Here is a 22,370-nt window from a genome sequence, read left to right as displayed (position 1 = left end):
ATATAAGTATTGGTTATCTCGTGATTAAATATTGGATATCTACAACTGGAATACATACTAGTTAGTTACAATACATATATCCCAATAGCAGATTACCATGGAAGTCAATGGCCAAAATGTTTTATATACTTAGTAGTCATCTTTGAAATAAGTACTAGAATCCAACACCTGAATGTTATCACTCGATAGATTGGGTGTTATCAGTGATTATCAGCTGAAAGAGAGGACTTTTGCGGCTACTAGTAGGCGCAGAAGGCTGTAATCATCCATCTACATGGTTAATCAGCTGTACTAACAGAGAAGACTCCAGATCCAGATCTGTTTTTACATTACTGTGATGTTTTAGGTTTTAGAGTTGGGGTAGGGGTAGATGTTAATAAAATACAATTAATGGAAAATTTTATAAATTATATAAATAATTATCGTGGTTAATCAGCTATACTAATAGAGAAGACTCCAGATCCAGATCTGTTTTCACATTACTGTGACGGTTGGGTTTAGAGTTGGGCTAGGGGTAGACGTTTATAAAATACCATTAATACAAATTCATTCATTTATTAATTTTCTTTTCGGCTTAGTCTCTTTATTAATCTGGGGTCGCCACAGTGGAATAAACCGCCAACTTATCCAGCACATGTTTTACGCAGCGGATGCCCTTCAAGCTGCAACCCATCTCTGGGAAACATCCATAAACACTCATTCACACTTATACACTATGGAAAATTTACAGTAGCCTACCCAATTCACCTGTACCGCATGTCTTTGGACTGTGGGAGAAACCGAAGCACCCGGAGGAAACCCACGCGAACAAAGGGAGAACATGCAAACTCCACACAGACACGCCAACTGACCCACCCGAGGCTCAAACCAGCGACCTTCTTGCTGTGAGGCAACAGCACTACCTACTGCGCCACTGCGTCGCCAATTAATACAAACAAATATAAACTTTTATAAATAATATAACTAATTCTTGTTAACTTCCGGCCACAGCCGTATGTGATCTACAGCTGAATAACCATGTGGATGGATGATTACAACCTTCTGAACCTACTAGTAGGCAAAGAAGGCCCCTACTGGCCCATATCTATCAGCTGATAACCACTGATAGCACCCATTCAATCGAGTGATAATATAATCAGCTGAATCTAACTAATATGTGCAAGTATCCATTAAATAAGTAATAAGAACTAATAAATAAGAACTAGTATCTATATTGAATATGTGCTAGCATCTATTTAATAGGTACTTCTATCTAGTAAATAAGAACTACTGAATATGTGGCGGTATCTATTCACTGTAAAAAAAAATTTATATATATCATGATGTTAAAATGATGTTGCATTTTAGTTAGTTAATGCCACAGCTTAAAACCAATCAAATATCCATGCCAGATGACGTTGGTAGTAGTTATCAACTGACATTAGTATTTGACAGCAATTTTACGCTAGAATTTGGTCACCTGACGTCGCAACCAAAATAGAACCAAAGATCAACGGTATATGACGTGTGCCTGTTGGAAGGAAGCACTAGCATCTAAAAGATCAACGCAATTTCGCGGCAATTCATAACTTTTTGATTTAGTGGCTAGTTCGTATCAATTCTTACAATCTAATTTTTATCATTTAGTACGCTTTGCTCATCACCCAGTGACGGTTGGATTTAGAGGTGAAATTGGGTGCCACAGCTCCTTTTTAAAATTGAACATTTTTCGTACGACTGAATTTGTATGAATTAGCCACTGAACTGACAAAACGTAAAATACGTTTTCTCTTGAGATCAAGCTAATAAGGTGCATGAAAATAGATACCAATTCATTTTAAACATTTAAAACGGTTTGTTGCAACCCTATACATTTTCATTTAGATTTTAGTGACTATGATATTAAAAAAAAAAAAAAAATGGAACAGATTTCTAATTTCAAATATAATTGGTTCATCATAAAAAATAAGTGCTGGCTTATCGCACTGTAAAAAGTGATGAGTTGACTTTACTTAAAAAAAATAGTAAACTCGTTACTTTATAATTATTATGTAAACAAACTATGTGCATAATTATAAAATTTAAGTTGTCAATGGGTTTACTGACTTTTTTAAAGTATAATTATCTTCTTGATTTTAAGGTAACAGGTTTACTCCCTTTTTAAAAGTACAACTAATCACTTTTTACAGTGCAGGAGGATTTACATATCTATGCGTGGCCCATTAGACCAGCTCGTCAGTCATTAACGCTGCCATCCAGAGTGCCAGCGGTGGCTATAGTTGGTTTACAGCTATAGTGGTCTTCATAACAGTCTCGTAGGATGGCGGCGGCTCCATCTGCCAGGGCGGAGGGGTGGCAGGTTGGCTCTGTGGACTGGCATCTGAGGCGGGAGGCATCTGGACTGTACTGTGATCCTCTGCCGTAGCTCTTCGAATCCGATCCAGCCTCCTGGGGGAAAGAGAAGAGCAGTGACTCAGGAATACATGGATAACATAATATTGGAAGTTGATTAAAAATAACTGTTATCTAATATTGATTCTCATTTTGAGGAATCACTATGAATTTTGGTATTTATTTGGGGGGATATTATCTTTGATATACTGTGTAATACAGCAGTTGGGGAATGTCAAATATCTGCAAAGTTAGCCCTGTGTATTCAAAACCCATGTGTTTGCTCATGTTCAGCGGATGTATAGCTTTCTTTAGTTCCGATTAATTAGAATGATCTTGTGCTTCACTTCAGAGTTCACCACAGCCATGTAAAACGTATAATGAAAGCAAAACTAAAGAATGCGCCATTAAAATTCTCATACTATTCTGGCATAATAATCAAGAAACTTTGCTGCAATACCATGCCTGCAGCAGGAACAATAATTTTACACAGCAACTGAAAAAAGTCTCCCCAAACTTGCAACATCAGTAATATGTCTGCAACAGTGATGGTACAGCAGCAAAGTCCCTTGAGTTCCTAGTTATATGCTAGAGTATAGTTCCTAGCCATATCAACCTAGAAAATAGCAACTTTTAATTTTCAGTTGATCTTAGTACACAATGTAACTAGAAGAGTCAAGCTTTAAATAGAAAACTTATCAACACTCCTTAAAACATTTTTAGTGAGATGGTAATGGTCTAATCCGATCCAGTGATCTATGCTAAGCTAAGCTAAAAGTGCTCCTGCCAGAACCTGAGATTGCCTGAATGGATTTAAAATGGTAAAACTCACTAGTTAAACTAGAACAGAAAAAGTAAAAAGTAGCCTTTTTTAAGGTGGAGTGTTTCTTTAACTGCAGAAAAGGCAACGTCATGCAAAAATATATGAACTGTCGGAAAAGAATTACTTATTTTCTTATCAGGTTAATAACAATAACACAAAAAATAAATTTTTTTTGGCTGATACTATTATGACAACCAATATGTCTTGCATCATATTTTATGACAGCAGAAATTATCCATTATTTCTTGGCCGACAAACTATTACTTAGTTCTGTTCAATTCATTATTTTGTGGTGCGTTTCCCAAAATCATCATTAGCCAACTAAGGTCACAAGTTCTGTCATTGCAAACATAGTTTGTTGATTTGCTGTTTCCCTAATCCGCCGCTCCAACAATCATTCGCAAACTGCTTCGCAAACTTGAGCACTCGCAACTACACCTCTAGAGCTGTAGTTAGAAACATTGTTCCTGGCTGTGTTCTATTCCCACTTATTCCCCCTATGCCCAATTCATTTACAACATTCTAATATTCAGAGTTGGAATTATTAAAAATAAAAACGCATTAAGGTCATCTCTCTTAGGTGTTATTTGCTTTAAAACTATTTTTACAGTTCAGTTTTAGCAATCTTCATGTTAACAATTGTGCTCCCTTCGCAGAGCACTTTGAAAACATTGATGTCATTTTGAACACAGTCTCATGGCTAAAGCTACAGGTGACCTATTACTTAAAATCGTAATTTATGTTACGTCTCCAAAGCTTGTTAAAACGAAAAGCATACGTTTTTATTTTAATTCATAGTGGGTTATTTATTTATTAAGTTTCTGTACTGTATATGACATGGATCTGCTGGTTAGAACTTTCTGCAGTGGTTTACATGTGTCAAGTTGTAAAAGTAGACTTTTTAAAAATAATAATAAATAAACAATGAAAAACAAACAATAAAAATAAACAAAGAAATTATTCTTTAAAGAAGTAGTTACTCCACCCAGTTTAGAGCATCATTATGGGCGTTTTACGTTATAATGAACATGGTTCAAGTGATGGATCTGCGACCGAGAAACTACGGGTTTTGGGAAACACTCGTCACTACATCGTTCTTTCCCCAAACGATCCATCGTACTACGATAGTTCAGCCGCGAGTTACATCGATGTGTGGAAAACGCACCCCTGGTCAATAAGAACAATAACCATTATAACTAAACACTAAAATAACCATTTATTTTAATTATACGATGAATTATACGATAATCTGTCATGGTTGTATAGTATCATGCATCACTAGAATATTAGAACAGCAGAAAGTATTTATAATTTATTGGCAGATGATGTATTGTCTTGTCTGGCCAATATCGATAACACTAAAAATAACCATTTAACAGCCGGTATATACCGATATGGACACTGATACGTAATAAGTATAAATTGAATTAAGATTGTGGTGGCACAGTGGCTCAGTGGTTAGCACTGTTGCCTCACAGCAAAAAGGTCGCTGGTTTGAATCTCGGCTAGGTCAGTTGGCATTTCTGTGTAGAGTTTGCATGTTCTCCCTGTATTTGCGTGGGTTTCCTCCGGGTGCTCAGGTTTGCCCCACAAACCAAAGACATGCGCTATAAGTAAAATGGATAGACAAAGGTGTATAAGTGTGAATGTGGGAGTGTATGGGTGTTTTCCTGTACTGGGTTGTGGCTGTAAGGCATCCGCAGCGTAAAGCATATAGTTGTTATAAATAAAACAAATAGATTTGGTTCATTCCGCTGTGGCAATCTCTGATAAATAAGGGACTGAGCTGAAGAAAAATGAATGAATGTATCTGGGTTTTAACTGAATTAGTTTGTGTGTTGTCCTTTAAGGAGTTTCAAATATATGCTTTTAATATATATTTGTATTTGCTGATATAGTAAAAATATGAAGTTCATAGTTCATTTATTAATTTTCTTTTCAGCTTAGCCACTTTATTATTCCGGGGTCACCACAGCGGAATGAACCGCCAACTTATATAACATGTTTTTACACAGCGGATGCCCTTCCAGCCACAACCCATCTCTGAGAAACATCCACGCACACTCATTCACACTCATACACTACGGACAATTTAGCCTACCCAATTCAAGTTCATAATTTATTTTCCTTAATTTGTAAAATTTTACATTTTTGTTTCATGTCAGAAACTACTTTCTGTTTAGTCACTTCCTGTTAGGGCTCCAGGCTCTGTATGAAAACACTGACAGGACATGTGCTCTCTCTGTTAATCTTTCGCATCCGCTAAAAAGCATCATGGAGGCAATGCCATAAGTAGTGGTGGGCAAAGCGAGGCTTCATGAAACACTGAAACGGTCAAAGCAAATGTGTCGAAGCTTCGAAACGTTTCGGAAACCCCACTCTAGTTTCACACCTAGTGGTAATTTTTATGTATTGCACTGGAACAGCATCAGCCAAGAACAGTTGAGCAGATTGAGGTATAAAACCCCACTTTGTAGATTTGAACATTCAAGTGATTTAGTGGAGCGGTGAGGGTTCCTGACTACCATGCAGGGATAGTGGGTTCGAGTCCAGGCTGATAAAGCTATTTTGAATAATTATCATCAGTTTGAAATGCACTGTTCTTGTATATTCTTGTATATTTCGTTTCAACACTGGTCTGACATCCGGATAAACACTTTGTGAATAAATATGACTTGTTTTGGTCATAAAACAGGGTTGTTGCTAGACCAGAGATGGTTGTGGCCAGAAGTTAACAAGAATTATTTATATTATTCATTAAATTTCCCATGGCGAAGCAGTACACAAAATACACAAATCAATACACAAATCATGAATTCAAAGTATATGAACAAGTCGAGATTCGAACTCAAAGGTCATTTAGAAGCACAGTAACAACACGCTCACTCACAGTCCACTAGGCCATATGAGACAAGTTTACTCTGACCCTGTCAGTCGAGTGCAGACTCGCCAGGTCTTGAAACACTTCTGAACTGATCGATGATTTGAATCGCTTTAGTCACGTGACCAGGTGTTTCAAAACACTTTAGTCACGTGACCTGGGTGTTTCGGATCATGCTTCGATGCAGTGTTTTGAAACACTTGGGCTTCAGGATCTGGACACTGTGTCGAAACGCCAGTTTCACGTCAGCCATCCCTAGCCGTAAGTTCATTTAACATCAGAAATGTTAAAGATAATATCTTTGTGAAAACAAAAAATGGTTGTTTAATATTGTTACCTCTACTATGAGGAGAACTGTAGTTTATGTTATGGTCTAGTTTTCGTCTCGTTTTTTTTTTTTTTTTTGCCTGCGTCTGCTCAGTGCAACCTTACTGGAAAATAATAATAATAATAACGCAACTAAACAAAATAACATTATAACAAATAATTTTGTCTTGTTTTACTCAACGAAAATCAAGAGACATTTTAGCATAGTTTTTTATTTTGTAAACCACATTTAGTTTCGTTTTTCTCCATCAACAATATTGTATTATAAGTTTAGTGAGGTGTCAGATTCAATGTCAAGCAAATCTATGCCCTTGGGCCTAGCAACAACATAGTTTGAGATTGTGGCTTATTATTTTCTTTTCGGCTTTATCCCTTTATTAATCAGGGGACCCGCAAAATTATCCAGCAAATGTTTTACGCAGTGGATGCCCTTCCAGTGGTTGTGGCTTAATGTACTTTATTATCAGAAGAACAGAATTTGTTTTCTATTAAAAAAGTGAATCTAACTTTAAGTTCAAACCAAAGATTTTGAGTATTTACTATTTTTCCTTTAAACTACTGTAGTTTAGTTGCCAAAAGGACGCAGGGAGGGGAGAAGGGGAACCCCTAGGCACTTATTTGATGGCTTCAGCATGTTAAAAGAAACAAAAATCTCGTCTCTCTTCCTCCCAATTCCTCCCTCCCTCACTTTTCTGGGCTCATGTACAAACGCTGACTGCTTTCTGTTAACATTAGCACTGTGGTCAAAATGAACCGCTCTGCTCTCTTGGATTCTTTGATTTCTTCTACCACAACGACATTCTCCAAACAACAAGCCCATAAATAGGTTTAAACACAAACTAAGATCATTATGAAGTGCCATCGCCTTAGTAGTATTTAAATGGCGATGTGCCCTTTCGTTCTTTCTCTCTCTCTTTCTCTCTCTTTTCTTTCAGACAAGGAAGACAGAAAGAATTTGGCGGCCAGCAGCTGTTCAGTCTTTGCTTGCTATATAAACATTACCTCAACGTAACATTTTCTCTCAGTTTCTCCATTAATTACATTACACAATTGCATGTTGTCCAGCAGCGGATAATTTAAGTGTTCTTGATTGCTTGGACAAAGAGAAATGAGTTTAAACACTTAAACTAATTACTGTAATTGACAGAGCACTGCATTCACACAGGAGGAAACCCTTACAATTCTAAATGAACCTCTGTGATCTCTGTACCGCTGAAGTAACCAAACAAATTGTTTAAAAACATGTTCACCAAAATAATGATACAGTAACTTACAAAAATCAGCTTTTAGAAATAACTCTTCCATTTTTACATGCAAACCAATGACCCATTGGAGTTGAGGTAATGAGGTATTTAATTAACTCATTACCTTCAACACTGAGTTTAAAACTTATTTCAAATGAGTCAACTACACTCATTTTATTGTGTCAGACGCAGAGCACAGATGCTCTTGATTCTGGAGGTCATTAATAATATAATAACACTAATACTGAAAGGGTAAGGCGTTTTTACCCGGAAGGGACGTGATGGTGGATAAAAAAAAAATGGGTGAAAGAAAAAAAAATGGGTGGAAGAGAAAAAAAAATGGGTGGAAGAGAAAAAAAACTGAGTGGAAGAGGTGGGCGGGGATGACTTGCCTTAGGCCCAGTACAAAAAAACAGCAACAACCTCTTCCCAGCTATAATACAGACACTTCAAACAGCTATAATAAATACTCTGATGGGTGTTTTGAGCTGAAACTTTACAGACACATTCTGGGGACACAAAAGACTTATAATAAATATAAAAAAAGGCGTAACCTATGTGCCCTTTAACATGATTTGCAGTTTCTTGAATCGACTAACAATTCAGCTTTATAAGACCTCAACATATTGTCAAGAGCCATTGGTATAGAGTGGAGGAACTATGACGTCACTTTGTAGGCTAATCGGCTGCTAGCATAAAACTGGTTCCCTCGTGAAAATCCCTATGGGATTTTCCCATAGGCTTTTCGAAGATTGCAAATAATAAGCTCTGTGTTCAAACACTGTTCATTGCACTTACAAGTTTTGTCCAGCCGTATAATTCTCACACGAAAATACAACTTTGAGCACTTTTGGATCTTAAATGCAAACGCAAGAATTGAAAAGCTAACATTAGGCTATTAACGGACTACAGTGGCCTCGGTGCGCTCGTCTGTGACGTCAACCCCACCCTGCTAGTACAGACAACTTATCAAGCTTATTTTTTAGAAATATTGTCCATGAAAAAGAGTTAATTTCTCTGTTTATTATATAATAATCCACACTATATATTATAAACTATATATATATTATATTATAGACCTATGTGCCTTTTGGATCATTTTTACGTGGGAAATACATCTGTTTTGCTTTACGGTTGTTCTAAAAGTTTTAAAACTGTGTGTATAAATCTGCCTACATAGTATTATCATCAGACATGTTTAAATAAGTGTATCGCTCACGTGCACACAGCCTGCTTACCTTAACAGACGACAGAAATGAGGCGAAAGGAGGAACAAGTCTATCAAATGCCTGCAAGTTCCATCATCATGGACACAGAGCAACATTCAATATTCCTTTTATGTCACGAAGTACAGCGAGAAGCAGCCCATACAGTCACATATACCTTACATTTTATGGAGGAGTGTAAATATTGCAGTTACGACCAAGCTAAATGTTCAGATGAAGAAAAAAAAGACGAAAAATCACTTTATCTGAAAATGACAGGTAACATGCATGTATTTTACACATTTATTCACACGTTTGCATTACTGAGAGCAGGAAAGAGACAGGCTGCACTAGTAAGCACGTATCTTCATAATATTGTTTATAAAAATAAATGATCAACAAATGAATCTGTCTCGACAGCCTTTACAAGTTAAGGAATTATCTACACACAATCTGAATTCCCAATTAGAAAATGACTACAAACTATAAAGTACTATTCATGAAAATACCTAAATAACAGAAAAATAAAAATGTCCCAACGCAAGCGAGCTGCGCTCCAGACCAGTTCAGCTCGATGACGTATAATGTCTCCGACACCACCTGTAGTCCCATTTAGCAACTTGATAGCAACCGTCTTTTTAAAGTGTGCTGTAACTGATGTGTTTTATGTCGTAGAACAAAACGTGAAAGTATCTTGAGTTTGTGTTAGCCACGAACCTTATTTAAGCGATTTTAGACTTAATAAGATTTTAAAGATTTTGACTTTGGGACAAGGGAACCGGAACTGCTAAAATGCTAACTCGCTTCCGGGTTTTTGCATACAAATTGACGTCATAGTTCCTCCACTCTAGTTTCAGCTAAAATCTTCTTTAATGTTCTAAAGAAAAAGTCACCTATTGGATGTCCTGAGGGTCAGTAAATCATTCATTTTCCTTCAGCTTCGTCACTTATTTATCAGAGATGGCCATAGAGAAATGAACCGACAACTATTCTGGTACGTTGCATGCAGCGGATGCCCTTCCAGACTCAAACCAGTACTGGGAAACACCCATACACTTATTAAGTTGATCAGCAAAATAAAACACAAACTAAACAAAGTATGAATATGATATGAACGTCTCGCATCAAACATGTTGGATATTGCTCCTGCTATTAGAGGCAAATGTAAACTTTACCTTCCGGCTAGTAAATTGAGCTTTCACGCTAGGAAATAAATGTAAACAGCAGTGACATGAGTTTATGGACGGGGTGCAGACTCGCTATGTCTGCCGTCTCACACTGCAGACTGTTTTCACTGCTGACCTACTTCTATAATCAGAACATTTGTTACTTCTGCTTAACTTTGGCTTTCAAACCGAGAGCGCGTCGAGAAGACACAGAGCACCCTCTTTTACTTTGCATATTTGTATAAACTGAAGCCAGAGATGTATGGAGTGTGTGCAAAACCACCAATCGATGGATTGTTTTTGAGCATTCTCACGTTTCACAACAGGGGCCCTTTTCAAATAGGAGGTTAAGTAAAAACTCTGAGTATTTTAACCCTGACATGAGAGAAACTATGGGTTTTCCGTTTCAAAAATGGCAGGTTTGTCAAACTGGAGAAAGCAGGGAAGGTCAAGCCTGTTTCTGAATAGAATTTAACTTTAACTCAGAGTCAGTTACCGTGATAACTTACTCTGTGAACCTAACCTGGTCAGGAGCAGGTTTTATTGTCTAAACTCTGAGTTTCTTTCGGTCTCCTCCTCTTTTTTAAAGACGAAGCGCAATTTCTCACCTTAGCCTTATATTTTCACCCACCTGTTTTAATGCTCATTTTGGAGATGCGCATAAAAACAATTGATGGAAACGTTATGATACACATAATGTTTGAAAATGCGCATTGTAAAACATGCGCATAACTGAGTAGGATAAACTTTATATTCGATAAGAAAACATGAGCATAAATTATGGAAACACTTTTACTGAACAAATTCCAGTATGTGCATTAAAAAAGGTTTGTTATAAGAGACCATGATGAACTGTGTGTGAATGGACTAACCATCAGGCTTTTTGTTTTGTTGTTTTAGTCATTCTAATATGCCTTAACCATTTCAGTATTAATGTATAATATTAATTACCTCCAGAGTGTCAACAGCGTCTGTTCTCCGCGTCTCATGGCTTCAAACGCCCCCACTTGTTCATTGTTTGTCAACAGACGCAAGTACATTTATTTAATTAAAAAAAGATTGACGCAGCTTCTCCTATCGCAGTAAATTCTGTTTTTACTGTTGATATTTGGCGCCAGTTAATCAGGAAGTCATGATTTTGTTCTCTGATTCATTGGATGGAAACGCTGCTTTATTCACACATCTTTTATGCGATAAGCCAGTTTTGCACATAAATGTAATTAGCATTATTGGATGGAAACACAGCTATTGCCTACATTTCAGTCACACAAAGAACAAAGTCATGTACAAGAACGGCTTGTCCTTTTTTAATAAATAATTAGCTTAAATTCACAGACCTTCCACATGGACTGTTATTAAATTATTGGGATTATTATTCGTTCTAAAAACTATTTTTTAGTTCTGCTTACAATCTAAGGGTCCTATCATACACCCGGCGCAATGTGGCGCTAGGCGCCACTGCTTTTATGCCTCCTTCATCTCGGGAGGCTTTTTCAGTTCATTCAAAACAATTTGCTTTTGTATAATGTTATTATTATTAGCAGTATTATTTACTATATCCATATTTATATTTGTTTTATAAAAAACAAGCTTAGATTCGCCCACCTGCAGGTTTTAGACCATTTGGGGCACAGCATGTGTATTAGGATGTAACTCAGGTTTTTTAACACACTTCGTTATTCTTGTTCATTTATTCGTTTGCTGGAAATTAGAATTGAATTTAGAAATAGTTTTGAAACAAATATTTGCGCTTAACAAACTAAATTAATTATTTATAGGCTAATTGATGTCTGTGCGTAAAGGTTTCCCTATCCACGAGAGCGAAAGTGAAAGTAGATCATTTATCTCTCATTCTCGCGCGGTACATGCTCTGTTTAACTGTTTTCTTGCAAATGAAATGCTCAATGTTTTTAAACGTACACTTACTTTACGTCATGTCAAGAGCAAATGCGTTTATGGCGCGACGCAACTGGCTCCTAAAGAGAATGGAAGATGAGACTCTGATTGGTTTATTCTCAAAACACACCTATAACTCATTAAGAAAATAAACTCAACCCTTTTAGACCATGCGCCACGGCTCAAAGCGGATTTGTGCATCCTTATATTAGCAAAAATGCATTCTGACACGCCCTGAAAGTGTTTGCGACCTGTGTTTTGCACATGGGCCATCAAAATAGAGCCCTAAATGTCATATCAACCTCCTTCACTTAATTAATAATAGCGGCAGACAAGTGCACTTTTACTATGTTTTCCCACGCTAACTGTCTGTTTCACTGATGCAGTGGTGTTGCTTTTTTAAATATATGGTCCTATTTGCTATAACTTTGCATTGGCAGATCAAGTTTAGCTGGAGAAAGAAATGCTAATCTCTTTTTTTCAGATGTTACCATGGTCACTTGTAATATCTGCGGTCCATTGATAATGCCTTTTTATAGTCATGCTGTGCGTGCTTAACTCTGAGTAAGTCTACTCAAAGTTGATTGACCCAACTCAGATCAGCTATTCTGAAACACGAAAACTCTGAGTTTTTAATCTCTCTGTAAATCAACTCAGAGTTGGTTAAAACTCCTCACTGAAACAGGCCCCTGATGTTTATCTTGTAGCAATCATGCAAGTATGTGCTAAGGAAAATGTCACAGCAGTTCCTGAAGTATCTTGGGGTCTTTACTAAGGTTACACCATGTTATGTAGAAAATGTTCTACTTAACTACAACCTAACTTAGCTTAAAAGTTTGGGATAATACTCTGCAACTTTATGAAGCTATGAGAATGCTTATAATAATGATTTTATTTAATGATTTAACCACTGATGACACATGGATTGTTTTGACAATGTTGTTACCTTTTTGGGTTTTGGGTTTCATGACCCTTACTGTTTATAACGGGTCAGTAAGCTCTTGTATTTAATCTAAAATATCTTAATTTGTGTTACGAAGATGTACAAAGGTCATCTGAGTTTGGAATGATATGAGCATAAATAATTGATGAATCTGTTGTCTAGAATTTTTAGCTTAGCTTAGCATAGACCATTGAATCTGATTAGACCATTAGCATCTCTCTCAAAAATGTCAAAAAAACAGTTTAGACATATTTAAAGCTTGACTCTTCTTGTTATATTGTGTATTAAAACTGACTATAACGGTGATGTGACCCTGACAACGGAAGTGAGGATCCAAACGCAGGGTTTAGATCCTGCAGATTTTAGCTTCAACTTGCCTCAACACCCCTCGAGGAGTTTGGACATGCCTGTCTTAGAGGATGACGAGCTGACAAAACATTGCTTATTTATGGAGAAAATAAAAAAGCACTGCAATGTTGGGCTTTTCTGTGTTTGTCTGAAGTATAAAGCTGCTTGGTCAGTTTTTGTCACGTGACTCGAGGTGAGCTCGCGCACACCCACCATTGAAAACAACAAACTTGCGCACAGAGAAAAAGCGATATGTGAACAGCCCCTAAAGCTATCGTCATATGCGATCTCCAGTTTATTTTTTTTCACAGACATGCTGGATTCAGCTAATTTATTGACAATTAGGTTGCAGAGCCATTCCCTGGCAGTTTGTGGGTCCTTCATTGGGACTTTTCCCCTTCGCAAAGAAACCTTTGAAAGAATATTTCCAAAGACTTCTGTTTGCTAGTATGTGGGTTAATTTTTTATGCCTAAGTGTCGGAGACATAACCGAAAGAATACGGTCAATTTTCAAAATAAAACATCATTCAGACTCAGATAATAATTAAAACTGAAATAATTGAGTTCTTGTGTGGCACGGTACCAATTCAGGGTATAAGCAGGAATCCTAAAGATAGTTTCAATATCTTTTTAAGACTTTTTAAAGACCTTCTCAGAATATTTTAAGACCTTATTGCCACTTTTCTATTGTTCCAATCAGTATCCAGTGCTTCCCACACATAGACTTTACTTGGGCGGGCCGCCTAGGCATATTTGTTGCTTTTGTATACGTCCACATTTCCTACTGCTTGGCTTCTAAATAGCATAAAAACAAGAAAAATAGTGGATTTCTTTTATTTTAACAACCTTTTTTAAACAACTTTAACCCACTGAAATGAAAAGGTTTGTCATAACAAACAAAAGTATAGTTAAAAATCACTTTTTTTTTGTTTAAAAGGCGTGTTTCAATCAGGCTACCACCACAAGTATTTTTCAAACCTGTGGGAGGCACCGGTATCAAACCTTTAATTTAATAAAAAATTGTTAATAAAAAGTTGTAGTTAAATAAATCAATAGTGTCACAACTGTCTGTGACCACCTGAGGGCGCTTTAGTTCAACGGACTCAGAATGAACTACAGCGTCCCAAAAAGACTACAACTCCATACATACCTCGCACATACACCGGAACACATACACTGATTCTATTCACAGCTGTCTCCGTTTCTGTTGATTATCTGGACTATATATTCCATCATTCCACCACTGTTTGTGATTGCGTTGTTTGTCTTTCTTGTTCCTTTAATCCCCGTAAGTCTAGTATTCCGAGTTTGTTATTCTGATCTTGTTCTTGTATTTTGCCATAGTCTAGTTCGTGTTTTATTTGTTATTCTCACCTGTTTCCAGTAAGTCTAGTTTTTCTGAGCCTTGTCTCTGATTTAGTTTCTTGTTTTGTTGTTTATTTGCTACTTTGTACCTTGCACTCTGGACACCTTGTTTTATGTTTGATGTACTGTAAATAAATCTGCACTTGGATCCGCATCTTTTTGTTTTCCTGTTTTGATCACGCTAACTACCGTGACAAATAGAGCACAACCATGCAACAAAACTCGGAAAAAACAAAGCTGGTTGTTTTCAGTGACAGGCTTCAGCCACTGTTTAAACTCATCTTTCTACCAACCAGGAGTACGCAAACTTACATTTTTCCATTATGCTGTCTGTTTCACTCTATGGTTTTACTTGTGGCTACTTGTGGAAAGCATGACATCACCTTCCTGCGTTTGACGCAAGCTACGTGACATCACCCGAATGGAGGAGCTTGGCCAGACGCGCCTTGGCCCAAACCAATCGCATGGATCGTACACACTGTTTTAAATATTAGAAGGAAAATACATATATTTATGCTTTTTTAGAGTTCAGACAATGCTTGAACAAAAATTAAGATCTCGCAAATACGAAATTAAGACTTTTTAATACCTTTTAACTTTCTTATAAATGATTTATCAACTTTTAATAATTTTTAAGAACCCATGGACACCCTGCAATTGATCCAAGAACTGGTACCAATCTACAACCTGGGGGTTGGTGACCACTGCACTAAGGGATTGTAAAATTGGCCTATTTTCAAAAAAGTGTAGTCTTCCTTTAATTCAGTACAACACATAACCAAAGTACATATATCAAAATGACAACTCAATTGAGGCTCTTTATAAAATCATGAGAAATCCAGTTCTCTAACACAAACCAGTTGCCTTACCTTTGCACCGCAATGGCTTGATGGTGGGTGTAACGGGTTCCCGTTCGTGGGTGTAGAAGAAAGTGACCTGGCACAGCTACGTGACTAGACTTGATGACCACACAAAAGGCACGGATGAGGATCAAGAGGCCCAGAAACACTATGGCCAATCCAATGAGAATAGTATAAGAGCCCATAGTCACGAAGAACACCAGGCCTGCCATCACAAGCAAGACCCCCAGCGAAACCTGCAATCGGTGCTGGAAGGACCTGTTGTTTCTTGTGGTTACATCATCACTGGCAGGCACGCCATTTTCAGCCCTTGTAACAGCACACGAGTCACTGTGCATGTGTGTTTGAGAGTTTGTGCTCCAAGTCAGTCCAGAGTCAGTCCAGCCCTGGAGCCAGTTCATATCCTTGCAGATCCAAAAGAGAGATCGCAGACCATCCTACACATAAAGCAGCCAAAAAGAAGAGTGAACATTATATTACATGCACCATCAATTGATTTTACCAACATTGAAGCCTTGTTTACAAATTTAGCTGCTTTCTTTTAGTCAACTGGATCACAAAGATTAAAGAAAATGTCCTCGTGTTTTAATCTGTCAGTTTTGTCCAGTTTTAAACACTTTCCAGATATATTTGAGGGGAGGGTCAATTGGCAGCAGATGTTTGGATCTAAAATTGCAAAATACACTTTCACAATTTCCTTGCGAATGTAAAAGGAGATAATGGAAAACATTTCTGACAACAGCAGACTTCTTTTATGTTGTGATAGATGCAAAACTAACAGAACAGTGATCACGTTTACATGGACACCAATAATCTGTTTTTATTACGATTAAGACAATTCTCTGATTCTATGAATAGTACCATGTAAACTGCATTTTTTATTTATTTTTTATCTGATTAAGGTCATAATCGAACTAAACAGGATATTATATACACACGTTTTCACTATTAACCGCACTTTAATTCATCATGGTTAATTAATCGTAAATGCTTCGCAACAACGTGTTTCTGCACGGAACAGAACTGCTGCAACTAAACTGTGCGCTAGTTTGTCACTGAGACTAATAACCACACACACTAGATTAACTATGACTGAGGCTATTAACTAAGGCAAGTTCGTGCAAGTTCGTTATTTCCACTGGAGGGATGCGCTCACGCTTTTCAGGTGCACGTCATTGGGATGACAGGGGGCTTTTGTGGCTGAAGTTTGAGGAAGAAGCAGTACGTGAAAAGTACACAGGTTTGCAAACCCACTTGAGTTATTAATAATGGCGCTGATAAGATCGATCATGTAGTGAATTTTAATCCACCAGCCGAGATCAACCGAGAGATTTCGGAGAGAGCGCTGAAAAACTTTGAGTGGATCAGCTGTTTCATGGCCTGAATCTCGATGCGTTGCATTCACTGCGCGTTCAGCGCAAATGTCCGCTAAATGTAAAACCTAACACTGTACACATCATCCCCAAAGAAGCTCGCCTTTACCAAGTTTAAACTGAAACTGCGGCTCATGACAACAGTATTGCACTGGTGGTCATCTAGAGAATCCTGCTCTGTTCCGCTTATATGGGCCGGCTGACTCGCTGGCTTTTTTTCACACAGAGTGATGAAAATCAGAGCACAACGAGACATTTGCAATGACCAAACCGAAAGCAAAACTTTTAAAGAGGTGCAGAAGCGAAACTTTTCTTCCTTTCTTTTGTCCATTCTTTCTGTTTATTAAATTGACATGCATATAAAAACAATAGAGCAAAATAAACATTTCTTACTGCAATGCTTCATTTTTTTTAATGCAAATCATAGATTTATTTTTCATAAAGTAATAGGACTATTTATAGCAGTTAACTCACACATTCAAGGCAGAATGATAATGAGAAATGTTATTTATTGTTAGTATTATTGTCATCTTCGTCATCAATAATATTTTATAATTATTAGACATTCATTTTGGAATTGTTTATTGTTATTGTTCTGTCATTCATTTACAGCGTAAAATTATTTCTGTTTAAATGTTAAAAACATTAACTTATTTTTAAGCACAAAGAGAGTAATTTACTATTGTTTGTTTTTTATATTATTTTGCGCTGTATTAATTAGTTACTGAGGAGCAATAAATAACACTTGTAAATAAAAGTTTTCATCTTATTTTCTATACTAGTGGGGTTTGAAATTAATGAATGCATAATAATTGTGATAACTGTAACACCGTGATTGTTTCTCCAAAATTTATAATTGTTGCATCCCCACTCTGCACCTATCGAGTCAGTAAAGGACCACAGACACCTACAGCACAAAATGCGAAGGTTTTTTTCTTCTCCCATTCGGCATGAGCGATCAAATTGCATTCAAAATCTACACTCTTCCACTAGTTTTTAATTCATACTCACATCCAATACCTTAGGTTGTCACGAGGGCATGAATGAAATGTTCCTAAATAAAAGTGAAAGTGCCAAACTGCAGTTAACTTCAAAAAGTAAAAAATGAAGCACACAAAATTACATGAAACTTCGGAAGAAATGTGGATTGCGTGACATTAATCGAATTATGTGCTATAACATGTAAAACAGGAACATGAAAGGAACATTCAAAAAAGAGGTCATGTAAACACCTTAATCACATTATTGCCTTAATCAGATTAAGGCAAATCATTTGATTACTGACGTCTATGTAAACGTAGTCAGTGTGAATTTCTTGTTTAATTTCTTCGTAAATTATGCTGCTTTTTCTTTGCCCTTTCAAACCAAACTTTGTCTGTTTTTTGAGATGGCAAAGTTTAAATCTTGTCAGGTTAGTGCACTTCAACAGCACATTCTGTAATGTTTTAGAATTGTATCAGATGACAGAGAGTAGATGTTTTTTTACCCATTTGCGCATGTATTTAATGTCATAAACTTGTAATATGGTTGACCAAAGCACATCTTAAAGTGTTAGTTCACCCAAAAAGGAAAATTCTGTTTTTGACGACTCCCCTTCATGTTGTTACAAACCATTGAAAAAATCTAACATAGTGATATTTTTTTAATCTATGATTACATATCGTGATATGAATACAAATTTATCCAGATGAGTTGAATAACTATTTGGAAAAAATATATAATTTTAGATTGATTGGGATGATTCATAGGCGGTGCATAACATATAACAAACAATCTACAAGCATAGATAAATTTAGTAAATAAAAATGTACAAATTAAATAATCAGCCTTTTAATGTTTTAAGAAGAGTATAAATGTATTCAGGTATACAGTAATTGAATAATCAAATGTAAAATAATACTGCTCAGTCTTTGTTTTATAAACAAATCAGTAAAAATTATTGTTATCAATTTGTCCATTAATTTGTTACAAATTATACAACATCCTCAAAACCGCACACGTTACTGCACAGTGGTCTTGATTGTGCGCAATATACTGACACTGAGGAGAAGAAACACTTAAGGCACATGATCTGTTCTGAGGATGTTTTTAGTACCTTTTTAGAGTAATTAAAAAGAATTTTTATATTTTGGTGAACTAACCCTTTAATATGTGTAAACAAGGCCTATGTGTATCATTTTTGTTTCAATACCATATGCTAGATTAGCTATGTAAAAAATATGAAGCCATTTTAAAGTCAGACAAAGCATTGACATGGAAGATTTAATTTAAGGGTTAATAGTTAATAGTTGGAGACTGATTCATGGTAATCGGTGATAATCAGGATCTCTGAATTCTGCATTGACAGTATGCAATGTACATTTAATATATCATTGAATTTCTGTGTTATTCTTTTATATTTGTTTTTTATTTTATATATTTTTTTATTTTTTGAATCACCTAATCAAACTCTCATACCAACCTCAATTTTTGTTATAACATCAAATTTGGAAATGATCTTGGTTAGACATATGGAGGGTTGCAATTCTTGGACTTGGCAGACAGTACAGTCAATGTCACAACAAAAGATTATTAAACGTCTCACACATGAACTGGAAGTAAACTTGGACTCAACAAGACAAACTTGGACTCAACTGTAGGAACCAAACTCTTTTTGCGATAACCTCAAATTTGGAATATAACTAGAAATTGGATTCTTGGATATGAGTAAATGTGTACCAGTTAAATTTAGATTTAACTTAAACTCAGCAACATGGACTTTGACACTACAGACATTTTATTATATATATATATATATATATATATATATATATATATATATATATATATATATATATATATATATATATAAACATTTCTACTTTATATTTGGGGAAAAAAAATTATCAAATTAAAAATAAGGACCTGAAATATTTTCCGTAAACATAAACTTTTACTACTTTTACACTTTTATTTGTTAAAATGCTTTCCCTCCAGCAATAAAAACCTTAAAATTTTAAACCTTAAAATTTCCAAATCATTCTTAAATTAAATTAAAAGTTCAAGGGGTAATTTACTCAAAAATGATCATTTACTCTCAGACAAGTGGCTCCAAATCTTTGACTTTATTTTCTGTTTAAAACAAAACAAGATATTTAGAAAAATGTTGAAAACCAGTAACCATCCATAGTAGGAAAAACAAAAAGTCTACTATTACTGTGCCAACCGGTCTCTGACATATTATTAAAACTTCTTTTTGTTTGTTAGTTAGAAAGAGGAAACTCAAACAGATTTGGACAAGTGAAGGGTGAGTAAACAGTAACATAATTTTCAATTTTGGGTGAATTATCCCTTTAGGGTATTAATCAGCTTTGTGTGGTAACTGTAAAAGTAATGTAAATTAACTACAATGTAAATTAACTGTCCATAAGTCAAATATGAGTTAAACGAAGTTAAAATAAATCAAAATAACAAATGAACGTAACAACTGCATGTTATAGGCCACAATCACTGATCTATTTAGTATGACTACATAACGGAATTCTCTATTACAGATCATCTTTATATATAAAACTAACAATATAGCCTTTATAGCATTTTAACTGGTAACACTTTTATTTTACGTCACCCTATTACCAAACCATAACTAAAACTAGACAAAAATAACTGCTTATTGTTAATAAGGTAACCTAGCAACGATGGTTTTATGTTCCATGATAAATGAATATATAATAAGATCACGTTATAATAAATACTAATAACGAAATAATAACAGGCAGGTAAAGCTAGTTATAGCGTAAACTGCAACTCAAAGTGTTACCAAATTATTAGTCAAATATTGTAATTCGTACTGTGACTTTAGATAACAATTTCAGGCTCATAAGTGGCACGTTTTCGGCTACGAGATTTTTTTTTTTTTTTTTCTTGTCGTCATATTAACTATTATTGTATACACACCGTATAACGTTACGCACCTTGTCGGGTTGACGCAGTCCGACGTGCGTTTGTTTTCTCCGTGAAGTTGAACATCAGTGGAGGAGTGCAATGTTTTCTCCAAATGAACTGTGTTCATCTGCACATCTGTCTGCATGAACCGAATACACGTCCAGCTCCGCTTGACCGTGTCATTTCACTCAGCGAGGAGAATCATTTCAGCAAGCTCTTCACTTGATCACAGAAATCTCGACTCAGACTGACATTTCTTTAAATAACCCTTAATGGAAAATCTGGCTCTTCCCACAGTCATCGGTGTTGGTAGTTGTGCCATCTGTTTGAGAGTCTGTGGGCATGTAAATGTAAAAAGGAAGTGGCAGAGTTTATGGGCGGAGGTTGATATGCCACTGTTAAGCGACGTCCGACTCTTGACCGAATGGTTCGTTTGAGTTGAATCTTTACAATGATTCAACTGAACCGGTTCACCAAACCGGCTAACCAAGCTGATAGGCATTTGGCATTATTATGGTTCCATTATTGCTTTCATTTTACCTATTTAATTATCATATGGCTATATAATGCAGTTATGAAAAAATGATTAAAAACCATGCGAGTCAGATTGTGTGAATTTAGTGCCACTTTAACGAATAAAATGGGTTTCAAAGACAAAATTATTAAACTGTAATAAGCATGGTGATCTCTCGAAAATATAAAAGCGAAAGAACCGACATCAACAGATGACGTGATTACGCCTTGACGTAAATGAATCCCAGAATAATGAGCTTTGAACCAAAATGAACTGTTTGAAAGAGCCGAGTCGCGGAAATGAGTCTGACTTCCCATCACTATAAGGAAATCTCAGAGTCAGTGCTGGCAGTGCGAGGAGTTTTCTGATACTGTAACTTAATTCAGTAAACACACAGCCGGCCAAAACAATAAATCTGCACTACACAATCACAACATCAGCCCGAACGCTGCTTTCCAATTCAACATTTAAATGAGTTCAACATGAAATGAACATCAGTTTATTTTAATGACAAACACTTTCTATTTCTAGTTTGAATCACAAAAAGAGTTTTGCACATAGATGTTTTAATTTATATGTTATTTATTGGGGGGCTGTAGACTTTTTGAAACCAAGCTCTGATTTTCAAGGAGGAGAATCACCAGAGCCTTTGCATACTGTATATCATTTTCAACGATATCTTGGTAACACTCTAGTTTACGTCACAATTCATGGTATTAACAAACCATTAACTAACACCACTAGCTTAATACACTGCTAATTAGCTGTTTATCAATAGTTACTAATGTAAAATTTGGGTTTAGGCTTTGGGTAGGATTAGGACTAATGAACAGTTAATATCTTAATATTAAGGTAATAATCTAGTTAGCATAAACTGTGACCTATACTAAAGTGTTACTGATATCTTTACCAGAGGAATAAAAAAATTGCCGTTCAATGTTTTCGTTTTTAGCGAGATTTTTTTTAGAAGCTGGTGCTGAAATTTCTTATCTCTGATGGATCTTTTACAATTTTTTTTTGAAGAATTTAGTTCTATGTCAGATCTTATTAAAGAAATTCATCCAACATAGTTTGCAAAATTTTATTTAAAATAACCACAACAAATAATTTGTACGGTGGCCGAGAGAGCTT

At 35.9% G+C, this 22,370-nt stretch overlaps 4 protein-coding genes across 5 annotated transcripts in view; 2 read left to right on the top strand and 2 right to left on the bottom strand.

Annotated features, from left to right (window-relative positions):
- Positions 1 to 22,370, bottom strand: part of dsg2.2 (desmoglein 2, tandem duplicate 2) — a 713,230-nt gene that overhangs the window by 146,542 nt on the left and 544,318 nt on the right. The gene's annotated exons all lie outside the window — the stretch shown is intronic.
- The window catches only part of usp24 (ubiquitin specific peptidase 24), a 746,345-nt gene that overhangs the window by 352,196 nt on the left and 371,779 nt on the right, over positions 1 to 22,370 (top strand). The window lies entirely within an intron of this gene.
- Positions 1,315 to 21,163, bottom strand: si:dkeyp-51f12.3. Of its 2 annotated transcripts, none has more exons than XM_068215374.2 (3): positions 20,738 to 21,071; positions 15,438 to 15,865; positions 1,315 to 2,427 (listed from the first exon to the last, which is right to left on the bottom strand). In XM_068215374.2, exons 2-3 carry the CDS (start codon positions 15,827 to 15,829, stop codon positions 2,253 to 2,255), a joined length of 567 nt encoding a protein of 188 aa, XP_068071475.1. In that variant the 5' UTR covers positions 15,830 to 15,865; positions 20,738 to 21,071; the 3' UTR covers positions 1,315 to 2,252. The 2 variants fall into 2 exon arrangements, with proteins under 2 accessions (XP_068071475.1, NP_001315068.1); NM_001328139.1 differs by having other exon boundaries at positions 1,868 to 2,427; positions 20,755 to 21,163.
- dhcr24 (24-dehydrocholesterol reductase) overlaps positions 19,929 to 22,370 on the top strand; it is a 62,111-nt gene continuing 59,669 nt past the window's right edge. Inside the window, exon 1 of the mRNA XM_073932412.1 lies at positions 19,929 to 20,087. The gene's annotated coding sequence lies outside the window, so the exon portion shown is untranslated. The remainder of the gene's footprint in view (positions 20,088 to 22,370) is intronic.

This window comes from Danio rerio, chromosome 20 (genome assembly GCF_049306965.1).
Source record: "Danio rerio strain Tuebingen ecotype United States chromosome 20, GRCz12tu, whole genome shotgun sequence".
Lineage (NCBI taxonomy): Eukaryota > Metazoa > Chordata > Actinopteri > Cypriniformes > Danionidae > Danio > Danio rerio.
Note: the sequence above shows the minus strand (reverse complement) of the source record. Positions and strands in the feature narration are given on the sequence as shown.